The sequence below is a fragment of the Galeopterus variegatus genome, unplaced genomic scaffold (assembly GCF_000696425.1).
Source record: "Galeopterus variegatus unplaced genomic scaffold, G_variegatus-3.0.2 Scaffold3812, whole genome shotgun sequence".
Taxonomy (NCBI): domain Eukaryota; kingdom Metazoa; phylum Chordata; class Mammalia; order Dermoptera; family Cynocephalidae; genus Galeopterus; species Galeopterus variegatus.
The window spans coordinates 64,729-84,557 of NW_007729923.1; the positions used below are offsets into that span (position 1 = coordinate 64,729).

The 19,829-nt window shown below is 34.9% G+C and overlaps 1 protein-coding gene and 1 pseudogene across 1 annotated transcript; both read left to right on the plus strand.

Annotated features, from left to right (window-relative positions):
- Nucleotides 1-733: 733 nt before the first annotated feature.
- Nucleotides 734-1,773, plus strand: LOC103601617 (olfactory receptor 6K3-like). Its single transcript, XM_008586048.1, has 2 exons — nucleotides 734-1,098; nucleotides 1,390-1,773. Exons 1-2 carry the CDS (start codon nucleotides 734-736, stop codon nucleotides 1,661-1,663), a joined length of 639 nt encoding a protein of 212 aa, XP_008584270.1. The 3' UTR covers nucleotides 1,664-1,773.
- Nucleotides 1,774-8,766: 6,993 nt separating this feature from the next.
- On the plus strand, nucleotides 8,767-9,756 carry LOC103601618 (annotated as a pseudogene).
- Nucleotides 9,757-19,829: the final 10,073 nt, after the last annotated feature.

Sequence of the window (19,829 nt, forward strand, 5' to 3'; positions counted from 1 at the left end):
TGGGCTGTCATTTTAGAATCCTGACTATAAAATCCAACATCTTTGACTGCTGAATTTCTCACTGGTTCTTTCTTTCTATGCTGGTCAATTTCTACTGGTTCAATTTTTCTGTTGCTGCGAATAGAGTTTCCTACTAAGGCTTCACCTTGATATTTGTGCCTGGAAAACATACCCTCTTCACTGGCCACATTCAAAGCTACTCTGTGGTATGATAAAGGAACAGAACACTAAAAACTAGGAATATTTAGGAAAATACAGAATGCAACTTCACAATAATTATACAGGCAGGAAGAGAACTAAAGTTTTTGTAGTCAAGAACCATTAGAGAGATTATCTGGTATGTGACTCAAAACGATTTTTGAAATAAAAGGCAATTATTATTAACACCCCTCTTATCCTATTTCATTTTAGTATATATAATTTATAAACATGACTTTCTTGAAATCTTATTTTCTTATTCCTTATATTCTTCATTAGAGTATAAGCTTCATGAAAGTAGAGACTGCTTTCTTTACTGCTGAATTCAACAAACACACAGTTGTGCTTGGCATATAGTAGGCACTAAATGAATATCTGTTTAATTAATCCATGAATGAATAAAGGTACATGATCTAACTAAAGCATATTTTTTCATTTGATTCTTATAAGAGCCAATTCAACTGACTATTTACATTTCATCTAGGAAGTGAGCTGTGTCTTTCTATTCATAACAGTTAAAGTCGCTGAGCCCATGATGATAAGTAACCAGACTTTCACAGTGACAGAGTTTCTCTTCTATGGATTCCCCCAGTTGGAAGAAGGTAGCCTCCTCTTCTTCATTCCTCTGCTCATCATCTACATATTCATTGTTATTGGGAATCTCACTGTGTTTTTTGCAGTCAGGATGGATATTCACCTCCACAAACCCATGTATAATTTCATCAGCATTTTCTCATTTCTGGAGATCTGGTACACCACTGCCACAATTCCCAAAATGCTCTCCAACCTCATCAGTAAGCAGAAGACCATCTCCATGACTGGCTGCCTCTTGCAGATGTACTTCTTCCATTCACTGGGAAATTCGGAGGGGATTTTGCTGACCACCATGGCCATTGACAGGTATGTTGCCATCTGTAACCCTCTCAGATACCCAACCATCATGACCCCCCAGCTGTGTGCTCAGCTGTCTGCAGGCTCCTGTATCTTTGGCTTTCTTGTGTTGCTCCCAGAAATTGCATGGATTTCCACACTACCCTTTTGTGGACCTAATCAAATCCACCAGATCTTCTGTGATTTTGAGCCTGTGCTGCGCTTGGCCTGTACAGACACATCCATGATTCTGATTGAAGATGTGATCCATGCTGCGGCCATCATCTTCTCTGTCTTAATTATTGCCCTTTCTTACATCAGAATCATCACTGTGATCCTGAGGATTCCCTCTGTTGAAGGCCGCCAGAAGGCCTTTTCTACCTGTGCAGCCCATCTTGGTGTCTTTCTTATGTTCTATGGCAGTGTGTCCCTCATGTACCTGCGTTTCTCTGCCAAATTCCCACCAATTTTGGACACCGCCATTGCACTGATGTTTGCAGTTCTTGCTCCCTTTTTCAACCCCATAATCTACAGCCTAAGAAATAAGGACATTAAGATTGCAATTAAGAAGCTTCTTTGTATTCAGAAGATGTAAGTTAATGCTAGATCATAGGTAACTCTCACTATAGATGTTACTCTAACATACTAACCCATAAAATTAAAATATATCTCATTTACTTTCACACTGGTATTTGTGTCTGTTTATCCCAGGTCCTCTTCCCATGTAAATGTTTATTCTGTTTATACATGTTCAATTAAGATAGCGTGGACTTCCTGTCTGGACTTACACAAACGTTTAAAATATATAGAGAAAATATGATGTTTAAATCATTAAAATATGTTTTTATGAACATTAATTTTGTTATTTTATATAAGCATTATTATTATTATTTAAGCATTATATTACATAAACATTCATAACAACTACAGATTGTATAATATTGTACTTAAGAGACTAAGATCTGTATAAGAGGTTAAGATTCATATTTCAGTGGTACCACATACTAGCTTTGTGGCCTTGAACAAGTTATTGATTTATCTGCATCTTAGTTTCATCATCTATGGGCGTAAAAGTAGTATATTTTAAAAGTAGAACTTTATATGTTCTTATAAATATTAAATGAGTTACTCTAAAAGTGCTTAGAATACGAGAGTGAAAAATAAGTGTTAACTATTAATATTATTTGCCACTAATTCTATTTGTTATTGATGTTTTAAATAATGCTATAATAGTTAAATATTAAAAACAAAAACACATAGTTAGAAATACTTAGTTATGGGCCGAGCCCGTGGCGCACTTGGGAGAGTGTGGCCCTGAGAGCACAGCAGCACTCCCGCCGCGGGTTTGGATCCTATATAGGGATGGCCGCCAGTGCGCTCACTGGCTGAGCACGGGGTGCCCGGTCTCAAAAAAGGACAAAAAAAAAAAAAGAAAGAAATACTTAGTTATGGGCCGAGCCCGTGGCGCACTTGGGAGAGTGTGGCCCTGAGAGCACAGCAGCACTCCCGCCGCGGGTTTGGATCCTATATAGGGATGGCCGCCAGTGCGCTCACTGGCTGAGCACGGTGTGCCCGGTCTCAAAAAAGGACAAAAAAAAAAAAAGAAAGAAATACTTAGTTATGATTAATACTTATAACATTTTTGTTGCTGTCATTTCTCTTAGGCCAAGGAGGAGTTAACCTTTATTTTACTTTGATTGTTATGGCTGAATTCATCTAATTTGGTTGAATTAAACTACTTGGTTGAAAGTAATCTCAAACATATTTCAAAGTGATGGATGGATAGATAGACGGATAGATATAGATATATACCTTTTGAACTACATTACTCTTGATTTCATTTTTGTTCACTATAAAGTGTGTTCTATGCATTGCCACCAGAAATTAATTTTCTAAAATTCAGGTTTACATTTCTGTAGAAATTTAGATTTCTTAGATAGCAGTTTAAACTCACATACTTAAATTTTCTTCCACCTGAAATATTATGAAAATAAACAAAGACAGCACTAGATAAACTCCTAGAGCCCTAATCACTGAAAAGTGTTAAGAATAATAAAGAGCAAAATATGTATATAGTTACCTAAGGACTTTTATGATAGCTATTTTAATACTCTAAAATATCATATATCACATTCCTTTCAAGAAAATAAAAAAGTAATAATTCATCTGTTTGGCTGAAGTATCTACAGCATCAGTTGAATCTCTCTGTTGCATAGTCCAGCAGTGATCAAAGATGTATATTAAAAATTTGCAGCAACACTAGGACACACACACACATAATAAAATAAAATTAAACCAAATCATTCTCAGTCCTGGGAAAAAAAGAGTGCCCTCAGTTGATGCCCAAAGTTGAAACATTTTCTCAAGTATAAGCACGTGAGATCCAACTGAGGGAAGTACTTATGTACCAGGTACAGTACAAGGAACAAGGAGAGGAGAGCTTCGAAATTAAGTGGGTAGAATTTTACAAATAGCCCATGGAAAAATAATCAATACTTGAAAAAGCAGATGCTGAGAGTTATGGTCTCTGGGGAACTCTGGAGAGACAGAAGGGAGTCAAAATGCATATGGAACTTGCCACCCGTCAACGGAGATGTCTGCTGAGCTCTGTTCAGAGAAGGCCTGGCAAGTAAATGTGAACTACACAAGCTTGAGAAGTGACGAAGTACCGGATGACCTCAGGCTGCTAAAACAAAAACAAAAATATACTACTTCTCAGCACAACAGCAATCACCTATAACTAATAGTCAACTTCATAGCAGATGTACCATATATGCTATGAACTATTGGACCTTTGGCACATTGCTCTCTTGTTATTTTTTTGTGTGTCCGTAAACTTTCTGTCTCTCTCTCTCTCTCTCTTTCTCCCCCTCTCTCTCTCTCACAAACATACACGACATACACATGCACAGATTGCCTTTAAAAAAAAAAATCACTTTAACCTTCCCCTACCTTTTATATTTTAAGACTATTAACTTTGTCAAATACATGGCCCAATAATTAGTTGTAATTAAAGATTGAGATAGAGACAGAGTCAGAGACATAGAGATTTGGGGACTAAAAGCAAATGCTTTCTCATGAGACAGACTAACTCTAATATAAAAAATTACTTAAAATGTTTCTTATTTAATATTTCAGTGATATTCATGAAATTAGCAGCTATTAAAAAAACTTACTGGCAAATAAAAAAAACTAAATATAAAATATGGTAGAGATATTGAAAAGTATATTAAATACTACAAAAAATCAAATTAATGACTTAGAAGATTGCCTGAAGGAAATATCCAAAAACTTAGAGAAGCCACATGAAGGACCAATTTTTACATGCAAAGGGAGAAGGAATAAATGGGGAATATGTTAATATATTCTATAGACCAAATATGTGATTATATAAATTCCAAAAAAAAAAAAAAAAAGAATCAAAGCAGACAGAAGAAAATAATAATTAAAATTAAAGGAAAATTTTCCTAAGCTTAAGAATACTTCAGTTACCACCAGATCAAAAGAGAAGTTTTTTTCATGTTATGCAAAGAATTCAAAATACAATTTGGCCTGTTAACATTTTGATTTTCAAGAAGAAAAAAATTATAAGAGGTTAGATAACAAAAATATGATCCCAATGCATAGGAAGAGAAGTTAGATAAAACTCAGAAAAAGAATGTCTTTCTATCCCAGAATCTGATATATATACCTCAGAAGAAGATGACATAGCAAAAAACAGCAAACTTTGTAACAAAAAAAAAAAAGAGAGAGAGAGAGAGAGACAGAGAATTTTGAGTCAACATATCAATTGATTTAATTCACGGAGTACAGAATATTCCTGTGAAAAAAGGTGAGATGTTTACTGTCAATAGAGAAGTCAGCAGGACCAATGAGAGTTGTTTAGAATAGGAGAGATCAAATACGCATTTACACCATGAGAAAAAAAAAAGTTCCTTCACTTTTTTCAATATTGGCACAAAATCACCAATAACATGTTTATTTTGAAATGGTTTTATTTTCTTTTTTAAAAATGTTTAATTGTACAAATTTATGGGGTACAACATGATTTTCCATATATGTAGACATTGTATAATGATCTAATCAGGGTAATTGGCATATCGATCATCTTAAACATTTATCATTGTGATGAGAACATTCAAAGACCTATATTCTAGCTATTTTGAAATATACAAATGATATTGTTAACTCTAGTCATGCTACTATGCAATTGAACCCCCAAACTTATTTTTCCCATCTAACTGTGGCTTTGTACCCATTGATGGATTTCTCATCTTTGTTTCTCCTCCCCCACTGTCTCCTCATCCTCTGGTAACCAACATTCTACACTCTGCTTCTATGAGGACCGTTTGTTAGAGTCCACATATAAGTGAGATCATGTGGTATTTGTGTTTCTGTGCCTGGCCTAAAAAAACAAATAACCTGATTGAAAAATAGGCAAAAGAATTGAACACACATTTCTAAAAAGAAGACATATACAAATGACCAACAGATATATGAAAAAGTGTTCAACATCATTAAGAATTAGGGAAATGTAAATCAGAACTCCAATATTTCTTCACGCCAATAAGAATGGCTACTATTAAAAAATTAAAAAGTGGGGGAAAGGATGTGGAGAAAAGGGAACGCTTACATACTGCTGGTGGAAATATAAATACAGTCACTATGGAAAACAATATGCAGGCTTCTCAAAAAATTACAAATAGTTCTGATCCAGCAATCCCACTACTGAGTATATCATGGTGGTTCCAAAAATTTGTGGAAAAATATAATTAAAAGCTAATACAAATCTTTCCATGAACTCTTTAAACACCCTCATATATCCAAAAAAATGAAATCAGTTTGCTAAAGAGATATCTGCTCTCATATATCTATAGCAGCACTAGTCAAAGCACTAGATCAAAGAACACTTGAGACAATAATGAAAGTGCTGGAGAAAGTAGCTTACAACAAAGGTGAGTACAATCAGGAAAAATATATATTTATTGACAAATTTGACTTGAAAATTGAATGATTTAAGAGTAAGTTGGGACTTTCTGTTAATTAACCCCATGAGAGAAGGTGACCTTCTTCACCACAGTGCAGGGGAAGGATCCCCAGTACAGCTCCCTTCCCCTTTCTTCTATTCCCTGGGATGCCTGTGGAGATGACTATCCATCTCCTTTTGGAAAGACTGAATGTCTATCAAGGATACAGAGACCCAGACAGACTGAGTAGCCCCTGTGTTTTTGATAGAGGTGAGTGTAAATGACTGAGGCTTGGAGAGAAGGTATTCACTTGCCATGAATAAGAATAATAATTGAATAACCTGAAGACTCTATTACTGAAGAATTGAGCAGCTTTGAATACTTGTGCAATAGACTCTTTAAGGAGGAAACTCCAAACTTTACTAGGACTCTCCTTAGAAATGAACTGCCATACTTTCCTTTCCAAACAGTCCCTGGTTTTCTTTGCTCACTTAAGCATAACTGTCTTGTGTGTTGAATTATAATTGCACTTGGTGGCCTGGTTCTAAATTAAATTATTTGGCTCTGCTGTCTCTACTCTCTCTGCTTCCACCATCTTACAATGTGAGACCCCGAGACACTGTTGCCACCACCAGATGGACTTTGGACTTCCCAGCCTCAGAAACTATAAAAAACAAATGAAATTTATTACTTACAAATAAAAAAAAATTAAATTATTTGACACAAGTGGTTTTTTACATGCCAACCCTGTTGTAGTTGCTGTGAGAAGACTTTTACTTCCCTGAAGGAGGAACGCAGAGTCTAAAGAAGGTAAAACAAATAAGTTGAAGATGAAGCATGATAAACGCTACTATACAGGAACTCCAGCATAATAGTGCCCAACATTTTTGAGTGTTTGCTATATTCCTGACACTATTGTAAGCTTTCAGAATATATTAACACATATTTTTAGAAACAGTCAAGTGTCTGAAGGTTAAGGCATGTTTCCAGAGATATAGTGCACAGATTTAAATTCTGACTTTGCCATTTATAGTTGAGAATTCCTGGACAAGTTACTTAACCCATCTGTGCCTAAGTTTTCTCATCTGTAAAATGGGGGAAATAATCTTAGCTCATTAGAATGTTATGAACATTAGGTGAGAAATAGATAAAATATGTTTGGAACAGTGCTTGAAATAATGAGTTGATAATACTATACTCTATTATAGCATATTATTATTGTAATTATAAAGTATTGAGTCATTCTCAGAACCTCACGAGCTAGTACTAATATTTTCTCCATCCTACAAATGGGGAATTAAAAGCATAGAGAGGCTAATTAACTTCACGTTCACCTAAATAGTTTGTAAGCTTTGGAGAACATTTAAACTCTAGTAGTTTGTTTCTGGAATCCAGACTTGTACTATGTACTATGTGTTGCTTTTTGTGAGGATAAGGGGGCAGAGGTGGGAGATGTATGCTACATTCAAGCCAGAGGAAATAGCACACACAGAATTTCGTGATTTCAGAAAGTAAAGTGAACATCGAGATTGCAGAGCTGGGAATCTCTAGAAGGTGAAACTAGAGAGAGTCAAGATTCACATATGTTAGTTTGGAGGGTATGAAGGAGAGATTAGTTGGAGAAAAGCATAAATAATTGTTAATAGTTGAAATCTTATAAATAAATTAGATCAATGAGATCACCAAGGGAACATATAAAACTATGAAAAGTTAAAGTAGATTATAAGAACATGGGAAAATAAACTCTTGGGGAAGAGTTGAAGAAAAGGAAGAACATTAATACAAGAGAGAAGAGGCAGAGTAAGAATGAAAGTACAAACAACAACAACAAAAAAATGAAACAAAAGCAAAATCCAAAGCCAGAACTGCCCCCGAAAGCCATTTGAGCGTCACACCTACTGAGAATGGAATTATGGAAACAGAGGGATAAAGCCTCAAGGAGGAGCAATGAACAGTGCCATGTACCATAGAGAACTGAATAGCTTCCATTAGTAATTGGCAGGGCGCTGATGAACTTGGACAGAATTGTATCAGTGCAACTCTAGGGGAGGAAGCACACAATAAAATGTCAAAGAAGAATGAGTGATGTGATGAGATGGATTTCATTACTCTTTCAAGAAATTGCCTGTCGGACACTGTTCATATCCTTTTCAAGTATTTACTTAATACTACACACCCCTATTAGATAAGTACTATTTTTAATCTCATTTTGCAACTGACTCTGAGAGATTAACTAATTTGCCAAAAGACACATAGGTGGTAATAGGCTTAGTCTGGATTTCAATGTCGACTCCGGGTTTACGTTCTAACTCCCCGGAACAGAGATCTCGCAACAGTACGTGGAAGATGGTACAACTCGGTAGGGAAAGAACATAATAGAATCTTCTACTATGTTTATTTTTACTCACTTTCTTACTTTTAAAATTTATCATTATATGATATGCACATGTATATAATCTTACATTGTTATACTTTAACGGAGTACATTAGCATATCATAAATTCAAATACTTGCATTAGAGATTAAGCTGTAAATTATTTTAACTAATGTTTTGTAACATTAAAAACATTTGGAGACCCCTATTTCTGCATTTGTGCCTCTGGAGAAGTAAGTGAGAAAAAAAATCAAATATTAATCAAATGTATAATAGTGTGAAGTTAGAAAAAAAACTCATAAAACCTTCAAGTTATTTAGCTGTGCATCTTTTTTTTTTTTTTTTCTCCACCTCCTCATGAGGTGGAGTGTGCCCTCTCCTTCATTCACAGGTAGCCTTGCCGGGGATATGGAGAAAGGAAACCTATCAGCAGTGACCAAATTTGTCCTCAGTGGGTTCCCCCAGCTCCAGCATGGTAGTCTCCTGTACTTTTTTCCTCTACTTTTTATCAATATTTTATTGTGATTGGGAATCTATTGATCTTCTTTGCTGTGAGCCTGAACACATATCTCCACAATCCCATATGTAATTTTACCATTATCTTTTCCTTTCTGGAGATCTGGTCTACCACAGCCACCATTCCCAACATGCTCTCCATCCTCATCAGTACAAAGAAGGCCATCTCCATTACCGGCTGCCTTTTGCCAATTTACTACTTCCATTTATTTGGAAATTCAGAGGAGATCTTGCTGATCACCATGGCCATTGACAGGCATATTGCCATCTGCTACCCTCTTCACCATTAGATGATCGTGACCCCCGTCTCTGCTCAGCTCTCTGCAGGCTCCTGTGTCTTTGGTTTCCTCATGCTGTTTCCTGAGATTGTGATGATTTCCACACTGCCCTTCTGTGGGCCCAGCCAGATTCATCAGATCTTCTGTGACTTTGTCCCTGTGCTGAAACTGGCCTGTACAGACACTTCCATGATTCTGACAGAGGACGTGATTCATGCTGTGGCCATTATCATTACTGTCCTTATCATTGCCCTGTCCTGTGTAAGAACTGTCACTGTGATCTTGAGAATTCCCTCTGCTGAAGGTCAACAAAAGGCCTTTTCTACCTGTGCAGGCCATCTCATGGTCTTTCTGATACTCCTTGGTAGTATATCTCTCAAATACTTGCATTTCAGTGCCACTTATCCACCAATTTTGGACACAGCCATTACACTAATGTTAACTGTCCTTGCCCATTCTTCAGTCTCATCATTTATAGTCGGAGAAACAAAGACATGAAGAATATAATTAAAAAACTCTTCTCCAAAAAGCATTGAACACATCTGGAGGATAATTCTGAGCCACAAATTCCCCTCCATTTTTTTGATGTTTCTCCAACAGATTAGAACATAAAATTACTCTGTACATGGTTCTTCATCACATTGAAATTTCTGTCAGCCTGATTATTTTCCCTATATCTAAAAAGCACATCTATTCTCTTTGTGTCATCATTATAAAACTTGTTGTGCATATTATCACAAACTTTATCACATGGATGAATAACTTGAGCTTTTTCTTCTGAAAAATGGTAGTTAAAAAAATTGTTCACCATTCTAGAGGGTTAGAACTGCAGGGCTTGCACTTCGGAAGCTGGCCATGTGTTCTAAGGTATTATGTCTCCTTTCGGGTACAAGATCTTGGAAATAAAATTTGTTTAATTACAGATCTTGGATTACCTAATTGGGTTTAGATATTGAAGAAGTAGATATAAAAAAAATCCAAAATAATATTTAATTTAATTACACATTTATTTTTAATTATACAGTTAACTATTATTTAGAATAATAAACATACATATTTAGTAAAGTTAGATTATTAATATTGACATATATGTTTATGAGAAAACCACAGACTAGAGTACTATCTACAGCAATACACACTGGGACACACAGGTATAAATTTTAGTTATTGTTGCCTTTCTAGGGCTAAGCATCTTCATTTTAACTATTTGTAGTCAAAAAGTCTTCTGTGAATCTAATAAATGGTTTCAACAAAAACCCATACAGTTCATTTAACTTTTTGACTAAATAACTCTAAAAACTTTTCTCTCATTTCCATATCTATTGCAATTGCCTTGCTTTAATTTTTTACTACGATTTATGCATAATCATAATTATTTTATAAAAAACAAGTAAGAAATTTAATATGAAAATAGAAATTTTATCCCACGTTTAAATTTTCTTTTTTAGTACATCCAATAAAATGACCAAAGTCAAGGTTGTATTAATTTCTTTAGAAGCACTAAATCCTGAAAGAATAATAATGGCCTTCATTTTTAATTGAGTGAGCCAGGAGTGGTCAAGTTAATATGTGAACACAAGCACATAAAACATAAAACAACCTTTTCTGACATATATCACATTAATACCTAATTAATATATAAAAACAAATAAGCAAACAACCAAAACTGTAAGTCTTGAGAAACAGGGACTTCGATAGACAAAGTTTAAATAATTTCGTTAAGCCAGAATACGGATGAAATAAAATTTAAAGAAATTCAATAAAGGCAAAAGTATGGGCTATATGGAAGATAATTTAATCTTTTCAGAAATAAAAGTGTTGAAAATTTCAAACTAGGAACAATTTGTTTTGGAGGGGAGGGTAATTAGTAGAAATCTGATACATCTCTGGACTTGAAAATAGTTGGCCTAGATGCTTGTCCCCTGGTCTTTATTTGGTGGGTGGCATGCTAATTAAAGCTGGGGTGTCCTAACTTAAAAACTCCTATTTTGGGATCTCATAATCAATAGAGAAAAAATGCACATTAATGATTGCTCCTAACAGACCTTGACTATACCATATTCAACATAAGAATTAGAGCTTTATCTAACATGGAAGCTATTAAAATTAAAAAGCTGTTGATCAATGTATCCGGGAATGAGGAGGAAATCTTTTGATAGGATTATAAATTTCAGACTTACATGGAATTTTAAATTGTTCTCAACTATTTTGAACATGGGTCAGATCAATCGCAAATAAAGAAAATAAACAAAAACAGGCAAGCAAACAAAAAATTACACTGAAAAACCTGTACTTGACAAGGGTTGCCCTTCATGGCTTTACGGTGGCCTTCTTGGGAAATCGGTACTATTTTCCTGTGGGAAATCAGGACTCAGAACATTTATGTTAGCCTTCCTAAGTTTCCAGCAGCATAAGTTGGAGAGAATAGACCAGGGGTTCAGAAGAATCCACAGGGAGACCGTGGATTACAACTTCACCTAGTAAACAACTGCAGGATTTATCCTTAAGGGTACCTGCATACACGGTATGCAGTAATCCAACAAAGAAAGAAATAAAGAGAAAATTTGTTTCTTTCTGTTTTGTGACTAAAAGATGTTACAGAAGGCATTCACAATAACTTTCATATTTCAACCAGAATAGTCCTCTTTCTATAAGAATTAGCAAACAGAAAATCCACCTAATGAAAAATATAGTTTTTGAGGTTATGTTGTATATATGCATGAACAGCACTAAAATTTACAGTGATATTAGGAATAACCTGACTAATTTCTCTAAACAGACCCCCCAAAAGGGAGAGGGTAGTAATTTGTGTTTTCTCCTCTTTAAAATAAAATAAAATAAAGTAAAATGAATTACCTTGTTATTGAAAATACAGTGATTGCATAAAAGGCACTTTGAATTGTGTACAAATGAGGATTCCACCTTCTGTTTCTTGTACTGTCTTCACACATCATAGGAAATACCAGAGGAATCATTAAAATATGATTATGTAAATTTATATTTAAAATTAAAATTAAATTTCTCGTCCTCTTAGAGGAGAAGGGAGTAGTATAGGGACTCTAACCATAGAGGTCATCTCAGCTTTGCTGTCATTGTCCCCAAATCCTGATAACATCTGCAGATCCAGATTGAATTCCACCTCCTCTATGAGACAAAGTTGTTTTGAATAAGGAGTTGAGTCTTTTGAAGAAAATTGTTGCACAAAAATATCACCTTTAGATGTACAAAAGTTTATATTTCAAAATAATTGTAAGATGTTTATGCTAATGTTGTCATGGTTTTTAATACAATTCAGTAATAGATGCATCAACAAAAATATTCTACTCAAAATTAAAAAGTCTCAAAATTATTTGCAATTGCATATTTGCAAAGAGCAAGTGACATTGCTTTCAATTATATCAATAGAAAATAAAGTTTCTGAAAGTGTACTTTTTTTTTTTATTTTTGTCTTTTGTCTTTTTCCGTGTCCGGCAACGGATCGCAACCCTCAGTGTTGCCCCCGTACCGGACCGGGGACCGGCAACGGGATCGCAACCCTCGGTGTTGCTCCCGCGCCTCGCTCAGCCAGTGAGCGGGAACCGGTCTGTATGTGGGATCTGAACCCTCGGGCGGGAGCGCCGCCGTGCTTCCCAAGCGGCGCACTATCCAGTGCGCCACCGGGCCGGCCCTGAAAGTGTACTTTTGATGACTTAGTATAACACCTTTCATAAAAGTGAGCCATAAAATTCATATGCTCAATCAAGATATCACATTAATGAAGTATTATTATTTATTTATTATATAAAATTACTACTTCAGAATATTATTTTTGCAATTTATATTTGTGTTCTTACTCATGTGTAAAAATTACTCTATTAAAAAAGGCACATTTATAAGACAGAGAGATGTGCTTTCTTTAAGCTTCATCTTCTCAATATAGGATTAGAAGGCGAACCCAAGAGTAAAGTGCCCTTGAGAATCCCAATAATTTATAAAACTAAATAAATATACTATAAAAGAATTTTTAAAGTTTGTAAGACAAGCCAAAAAGGAAAACCTAAGGAAATTTTATTTGCAAAATATACTATATTTCTAACAGAAAACTTTTTCAGTTGAAAATTCTTAAAATATGATACTTTCCGTATAACATAAAATTCTTGAAAATGTAATTCAGGAGATTAGGATCTATAGCTCTATTTGCTGACCAACTGAAAAATAAATGATTTTGGAAATAAGTGGCTAATCAGGTTTAATATCTATACAGTTTGTTTGCTTATTTTGAAGGTACTCTTGTCCCCTAAACCCCCTCCCCCAATATTGTGTATGCTATGTGTCTGTGTGTGTGATTAGCATATTCCATTTGTAGATTTTTGTGTATGTGAGCATGAGAACTATACATCGGAATCTTCATTTTCAGGTATGTGATGATACAGTTGGATAGAAGTAATGTAATTTTTAAAATTAGTATATTCTGTTAATAATAACAAATATTTAACCATAAATCATTCTAGGAAATAATCACAAAAATAACTTTAAATATTTTAAACTTAAATCTATAATGAAATTATGAGGACTTTTACTGTATAAGATGCATTAGTGTGTGATAATAAAGTTAGTGATAAATAAAAATAATTACAGAACATAAAAGTGCAATGGGAGAAATAAAAAGTACATACTCCAGAAAACTAAACTAGGAATTAAAAATGTTCACTTGAGATAATATTATAAAACTCAGAATAAAAAAAAAAAATTTTATGTCAGGATTGATGACATGAAAATTAAATTCTACAAATGCAATATTAATAAAATAAAACTCCAGAAAGAAAAAGCATTACAGGCTGAGGAACAAATAAAATTGCTACAACAGCTACAATAGAAGAAATTATTACCTTACAACAAAACCAGACAAAAACTATCTACATTCTAACTAAAATAAAATAGCTTGTGTTAGACCTAATTTTTCACTGAATATCATGAGAAAGCAAAATTTGTTTTCTAAAAAAACTGCTTGGAGGTATTGGCCAGATATCAACACTGATTTAAGGTCCAGGTTCCACAGTATCTACAGACTTTTTGTTTCCTTGTTTTGAAGGTGTTCATATCCCCTATACTCCCTACCCCAATGCTGTGCGTGTATAGAAGGGAAACACATATAGAGTTTCATAGTTGGCAAATACACTTCTCTTCAGGTATTTTTCACATATTCAGTTAAAATTTAGATGAAGGAAAAGTTGATCAAGGGGGAGATCCACTAATGTCAGAAGCTAAACAGAGCAAAACACAAAGAATTAGGACAGCAAGAGCAGGGAGCAGCAACTAGGGTACTGTCCACCAAGGAGGAAAGGACTTTGTAAACACACCAGGCTATCACTATGAACTCTGGAAAAGTTCATTTCTCTCAGTAAAATTGTGAAGAAATAGATTAACCTTTACAAATATAGAAGGCTATTTTACACTCAGCTGCATCCATGGTGGTTAAGAGAATTTGCCTGGCTTGCCGGAAGCAAAAATCAATCCTTTTTAAGGAGAATAACATAGTCCATAGCCTCAGTTATTTCTATAATTTCTATAATTTTCCATAAATAGTTTTTGGCATTTGATTTAAGGAAACAAAACCGTATGACCAAAAGTCAAAAGGAAAAGCAAATAATTGAAAGACTTACAAAACAGCCATATATTGGAGTTATCAGACATGGATTTTAACTTGGAATCATTATGTGTGTTTTTTTTTTAATGAATAATTTAAACAGAAAATTGAAGTCTAAAAAGGAATAAAATCAAAATTCCAAAAATTAAAGATACGATAATTAAAGCTAAGGACTGAATAGATGCTTCTATCAGCATATTAGTCACAGATAAAAAACAAACATAAAAAACAGTTAATTAACTGAAAAATTCTTAGCAGAAAAAATTCCAGAAGCATGGAGGGTTTAAGAACATTAAGCACACAACGCACATAAACACACACACAAAGTAGAGGATATATAGAACATGTAAAAAGTTCCCATGAACAAGACACGGAAAGAGAGGGTAGAGCAGAAACAATATCTGAAGCAATAAAGCAAAACTTTTTCAAATTGACATCAAGCAACAGATTCAAGAAGCGCTAAGATACCCAAATAGATTATTAAATGTGTATCATTTTTTAACACTGCTGAAGAATCAAAGATAAAGAAAAAAACTTGTAAAAGCTCTTGGGTGAAGGCATTTAGAATATATTTTCAAACAAGCACATTGAGAGCTGAGTTTCAAACAAATACTGGAAGCCAGAAGGCATGACTTTTCAAAATGCTAAAAGAAAATAACTGGGAGCATAGATTCCTATAATCACTACAAATATGCTTTAAAAATAAAGATCAGGTATAAACATTTTCAGCCAGCAATAATAGAGACTTTTTAAAGAAATCATCAGGGCTACATGAAGGACAGTTTTTTAGACAGAAGGGAAATTATCCCAAAGAGCAAACAGAAATGTAGAAGACAATAGAGAGCAGTGAAAGGATAAGTATATGGGTTGTCTATGTAAATTCTAAGTGGCAGTAATAATGATAATAGTATATGTGAGACAAAACATATAAGGAATTAACTTACAATCGTATCTCAAAATGTGAAGAGGATAAATTGAGTTAAAATGATCCAAGGATTTTGCATAAAAAGTTGATGGGATTTGATAAAAAATGCTAATTGATAGTACTGTTTGATAAATCAATGAGTATGTTTTTAATATCAAAAGTAACTACTATTTTTTTTAAAAAAAAGAATATATAAGTAAGAATCTAATAGAGGAAAAACATAGTATTAAAAATAAAAACACAAGTAGCCCCCTTCCAAAAGCCATAAGACAAAAGATACATATAGTAGATAAGAATGTGAACTCTAGCTACTACATTTAAAGTAATTGAATTAATATTCCAAGTTAAAGACAAAGATCAGATTGATTAAAAAAAAATAATCTCTTGCATTGCTCCAAGAGACACACTTTAAATTTATGAGCACAGAAATGTGGAAATTAAAAGTTGAAAAATTTATACCATGCAAATATTAAATAAATTGATATGTCTATACTAATATCAGAACAAAGTAAAATTAAAGTGCGTATTATTGGAGACAAAAAGGAACCTATAATAACAATACAGGTGTCAATTCACCAAGAAGACATAATTGTAAAATCATATGTTTCAAACAACATAGGCTTAAGTTTATAAGACAAAAATTAGTACTGCAGAATTAAAAAGAGCAATAGAAAAATCCACAATCATGGGCCGGCCCGGTGGCGCACTGGATAGTGTGCCGCTTGGGAAGTGCAGCGGCGCTCCCGCCCGAGGGTTCGGATCTCACATACAGACCGGTTCCCGCTCACTGGCTGAGCGAGGCACGGGAGCAACACCGAGGGTTGCGATCCCGTTGCCGGTCCCCGGTCCGGTACGGGGGCAACACTGAGGGTTGCGATCCGTTGCCGGACACGGAAAAAGACAAAAGACAAAAAAAAAAAAAAGAAAAATCCACAATCATAAGGAAGGTCTGAAAAACAGGTTGACTGGACACAAGTGATAAAGTAGAACACTATGTTTGTGTGGAGTTTACACAAGAATATTCACACTGCAAAAGTTTATTGAGGCATATATTTAAGATTTGTACACTTTTCACATGAAGTTTATCTCATTAAAATATTTTTTCTTAAAAACAAAATTCATGTTTCTATTTGGGGAGGGGAATCTGTCTTTTAAATTTTAGTTATCCGGCTAACTCTGTCTTTTTATTCATGGTTTTATATCTTTATCATAACTTAGAAACTTCTTTACCTCATATTTTTATAAATATACTCCTAAATTTTTGTCTAATTATGTTTTTTCACTTTATTTTTAATTTTTAAGTGATACTTGGATATGGTGAGAGGAAAAGTTCTAACATTGTTTTTTTTTGATGGATACCTAATTATGCTAGAATCTGATACTAAATAAATCATCTTTCTTAATGATAAAATACCACATTTTCCCTATAATATAGCTTCCATTCTTTCTCTACTTGTTTCTGGACTATATCTCTGATCCTCTCTCTTTTTTTTGTTTTTTATTTCATCTATTCATATCATTATATGTATTCATTTCCTTATACTTATTAGTGATTGGGTAATTACAGCTGTATGATATGTTTAAATATCTAGATTTCTCTCAGAAGTCTTCATTTTATACATTTCCAAGGCTTCTCAGACATTTTCTCTTTCACATAAGTTCTAAATTATTTTGTGTAGTGTATTAGTACGTTTTGTGTTGCTATAACAGAATTACCTAAGACTGGGTAATTTATAAGAACAGAAGTTTATTTGGCTTACAATTCTAGGACAGCTGCATCTGGCACGGGCCTCAGGCTGCTTCCACTCATGGTGGAAAGCGCAGGCAGCCGGTGGGTACAAGCAGATCACATGGTGAGAGGAAGCAAAAGAGAGGAAGAGGAGGTACCAGGGTCTTGTAAACAAACAGCTCTTGTGGGAACTAAAAGAGCGAGAACTCACTCATAACGCCCCCCAACTAGGGAGAGCATGAATCCATTCATGAGGGATCCACCCCCATGACTCATTCAGTTTCCAACACTGCCACATTGAGGATCAAATTTCCACATGAGTTTTGGAGGGTACAACACATCCAAACTCCATCATATAGTTACTCATCCTCCCACAAACAAACTTCACTGTTTGCTTTTGAATGGCAACATATTTATTACATTAAAACAAATAGTATTTCATGATAATAAGTCTTCCCATACATATAAGAATTTACCTTTTGATGGTAATGTGATCATAAAGTTGCTGGAACTATTTTCTCATGGCAGAAAAGTGAAAAAAAAAAAAGAAAGAAAGAAAGAAAAAAAACATACGAAGTTAGGAAAAGAATGGGTGGGGCCGACACTGTGGCTCATTAGGGAGAGTGCGGCACTGGTTGTGCAGAGGCCGTGGGTTCAGATCCTATATAGGGATGGCTGATGCGCTCACTGGCTGAGCGTGGTGCAGACCACACCGTGCCAAGGGTTGCAATCCCCTTACCGGTCAAAAAAAAAAAACAAAAAAAAAAAGGGGAAGAGAATGGGTGGAAAAAGAAGTGATATGTGAGAAGCAAAGATCAACCCTAGATACATGTTGTGGTGAAAAATGGGAAATACCAAGACTTCAGGAGATCAGTAGAAATAAGTGGGGGAAGCGGGGGGGGGGGGGTGCCGAAAACCCCAAATCAAGGGTTAAAACCCCTTTACCGAAAAAAAAAAAAAAAAAAAAAAAGGGGAAGAGAATGGGTGGGAAAAGAAGTGATATATGAGAAGCAAAGATCAACCCTAGATACATGTTGTGGTGAAAAATGGGAAATACCAAGACTTCAGCAGATCAGTAGAAATAATTTGAAGAAGAGCCTATGCATGTTGTTGGGAGAGAGAATTTGGCATATTTCCATCTTATTTAGAACTAACATGATTTTCCAACTGACAAAAGTTTAATGGAAATCATTCTATGTTCTATTCATTAATGTATTCAGAATATTCATTTTGTCAATAAGTCACCTTTAATATTGTACCACTTCTTTTTCTGTATGAAAGGGTCCTATCACAGCTGTTTTTTGTATGGCACCCTCCCAACCCCACATCTCGGTGGCAGAATCTCTAAGTGTTCTTGGAACACCGATTCTCCTTTGATGGGGAGATCTAATAGAATTAAGTACAGAGGGTAATCCTCAGCTGATGGACTCCACAAGGGAAGAGACTGTCTACCTATTATCAGGGGATAAAACCTCAGTGGAGCTTACCTTCCCTTCATAATTTTCTTAAGATGGTTATAACGACCCTTCTAGAGAGGTTGAAAAATCATTGAGGAAGGCAGAGACCCAAGGAAAGGAAGAGCCCTACTGTATTCGACACAGGTGAGTTTAGGGTCCCTGAAGTCTTAGGAGAAAGTATTCATTTCCTCTGCCTGGGATGAAACACTCATTATCTGAATGCTAAAGATTCAAGTGATGAAGACTTGGAGAGATTCAAATTCTGGTATTGGACTAAGGTTTATGAGGAAGTTCCATCTTTGGAGCTTTGGGCTCTATAAATTACATTGGAAATAAAAGCCGGTTATTCAGGCCTTACTGAACTTGGTAGATGTGAATGTTTTATATTTTCCCTTCTTAAATGTCTTAGTTCTGAATTTTTCTGATTTTCATTAAGTTTTCAAGTCTGATCCAAATCTATTCCCTAAAAAAGAAGCTATTTCCAAGTACCTAATACATATCAGAGGTTGTGAAAGTCAAAAGGCTGATACTGTCCTAATGGAATCTGAGAAGCCAGTGAAGTTAATTAAACAAATTACAATAGTTAAATGAAACACAGTAAGGATAATGTTAGAGGCCCTCTGGAGAACACATAGGTAAAAATAAACACAGGTGTGTGTGTGTGTGTGAATGAGGGGTAGAAGATGAGACCACAGCAGGTGACAATGGCTGAACTGTGACTTGAAGAAAGCCTAGGAGTTATTCAGAGTTATATTCAGGTGAAGAAGAGTAAGAGGTCATTCCAGGAAGGGGGCCATCATTCCTAAAGGCAGTGATCCAGGATATACAATGATGAACTGTGCACACTGCCATAGTACAGCATGAAAGAGTGGCAGATGGAGAATATTGA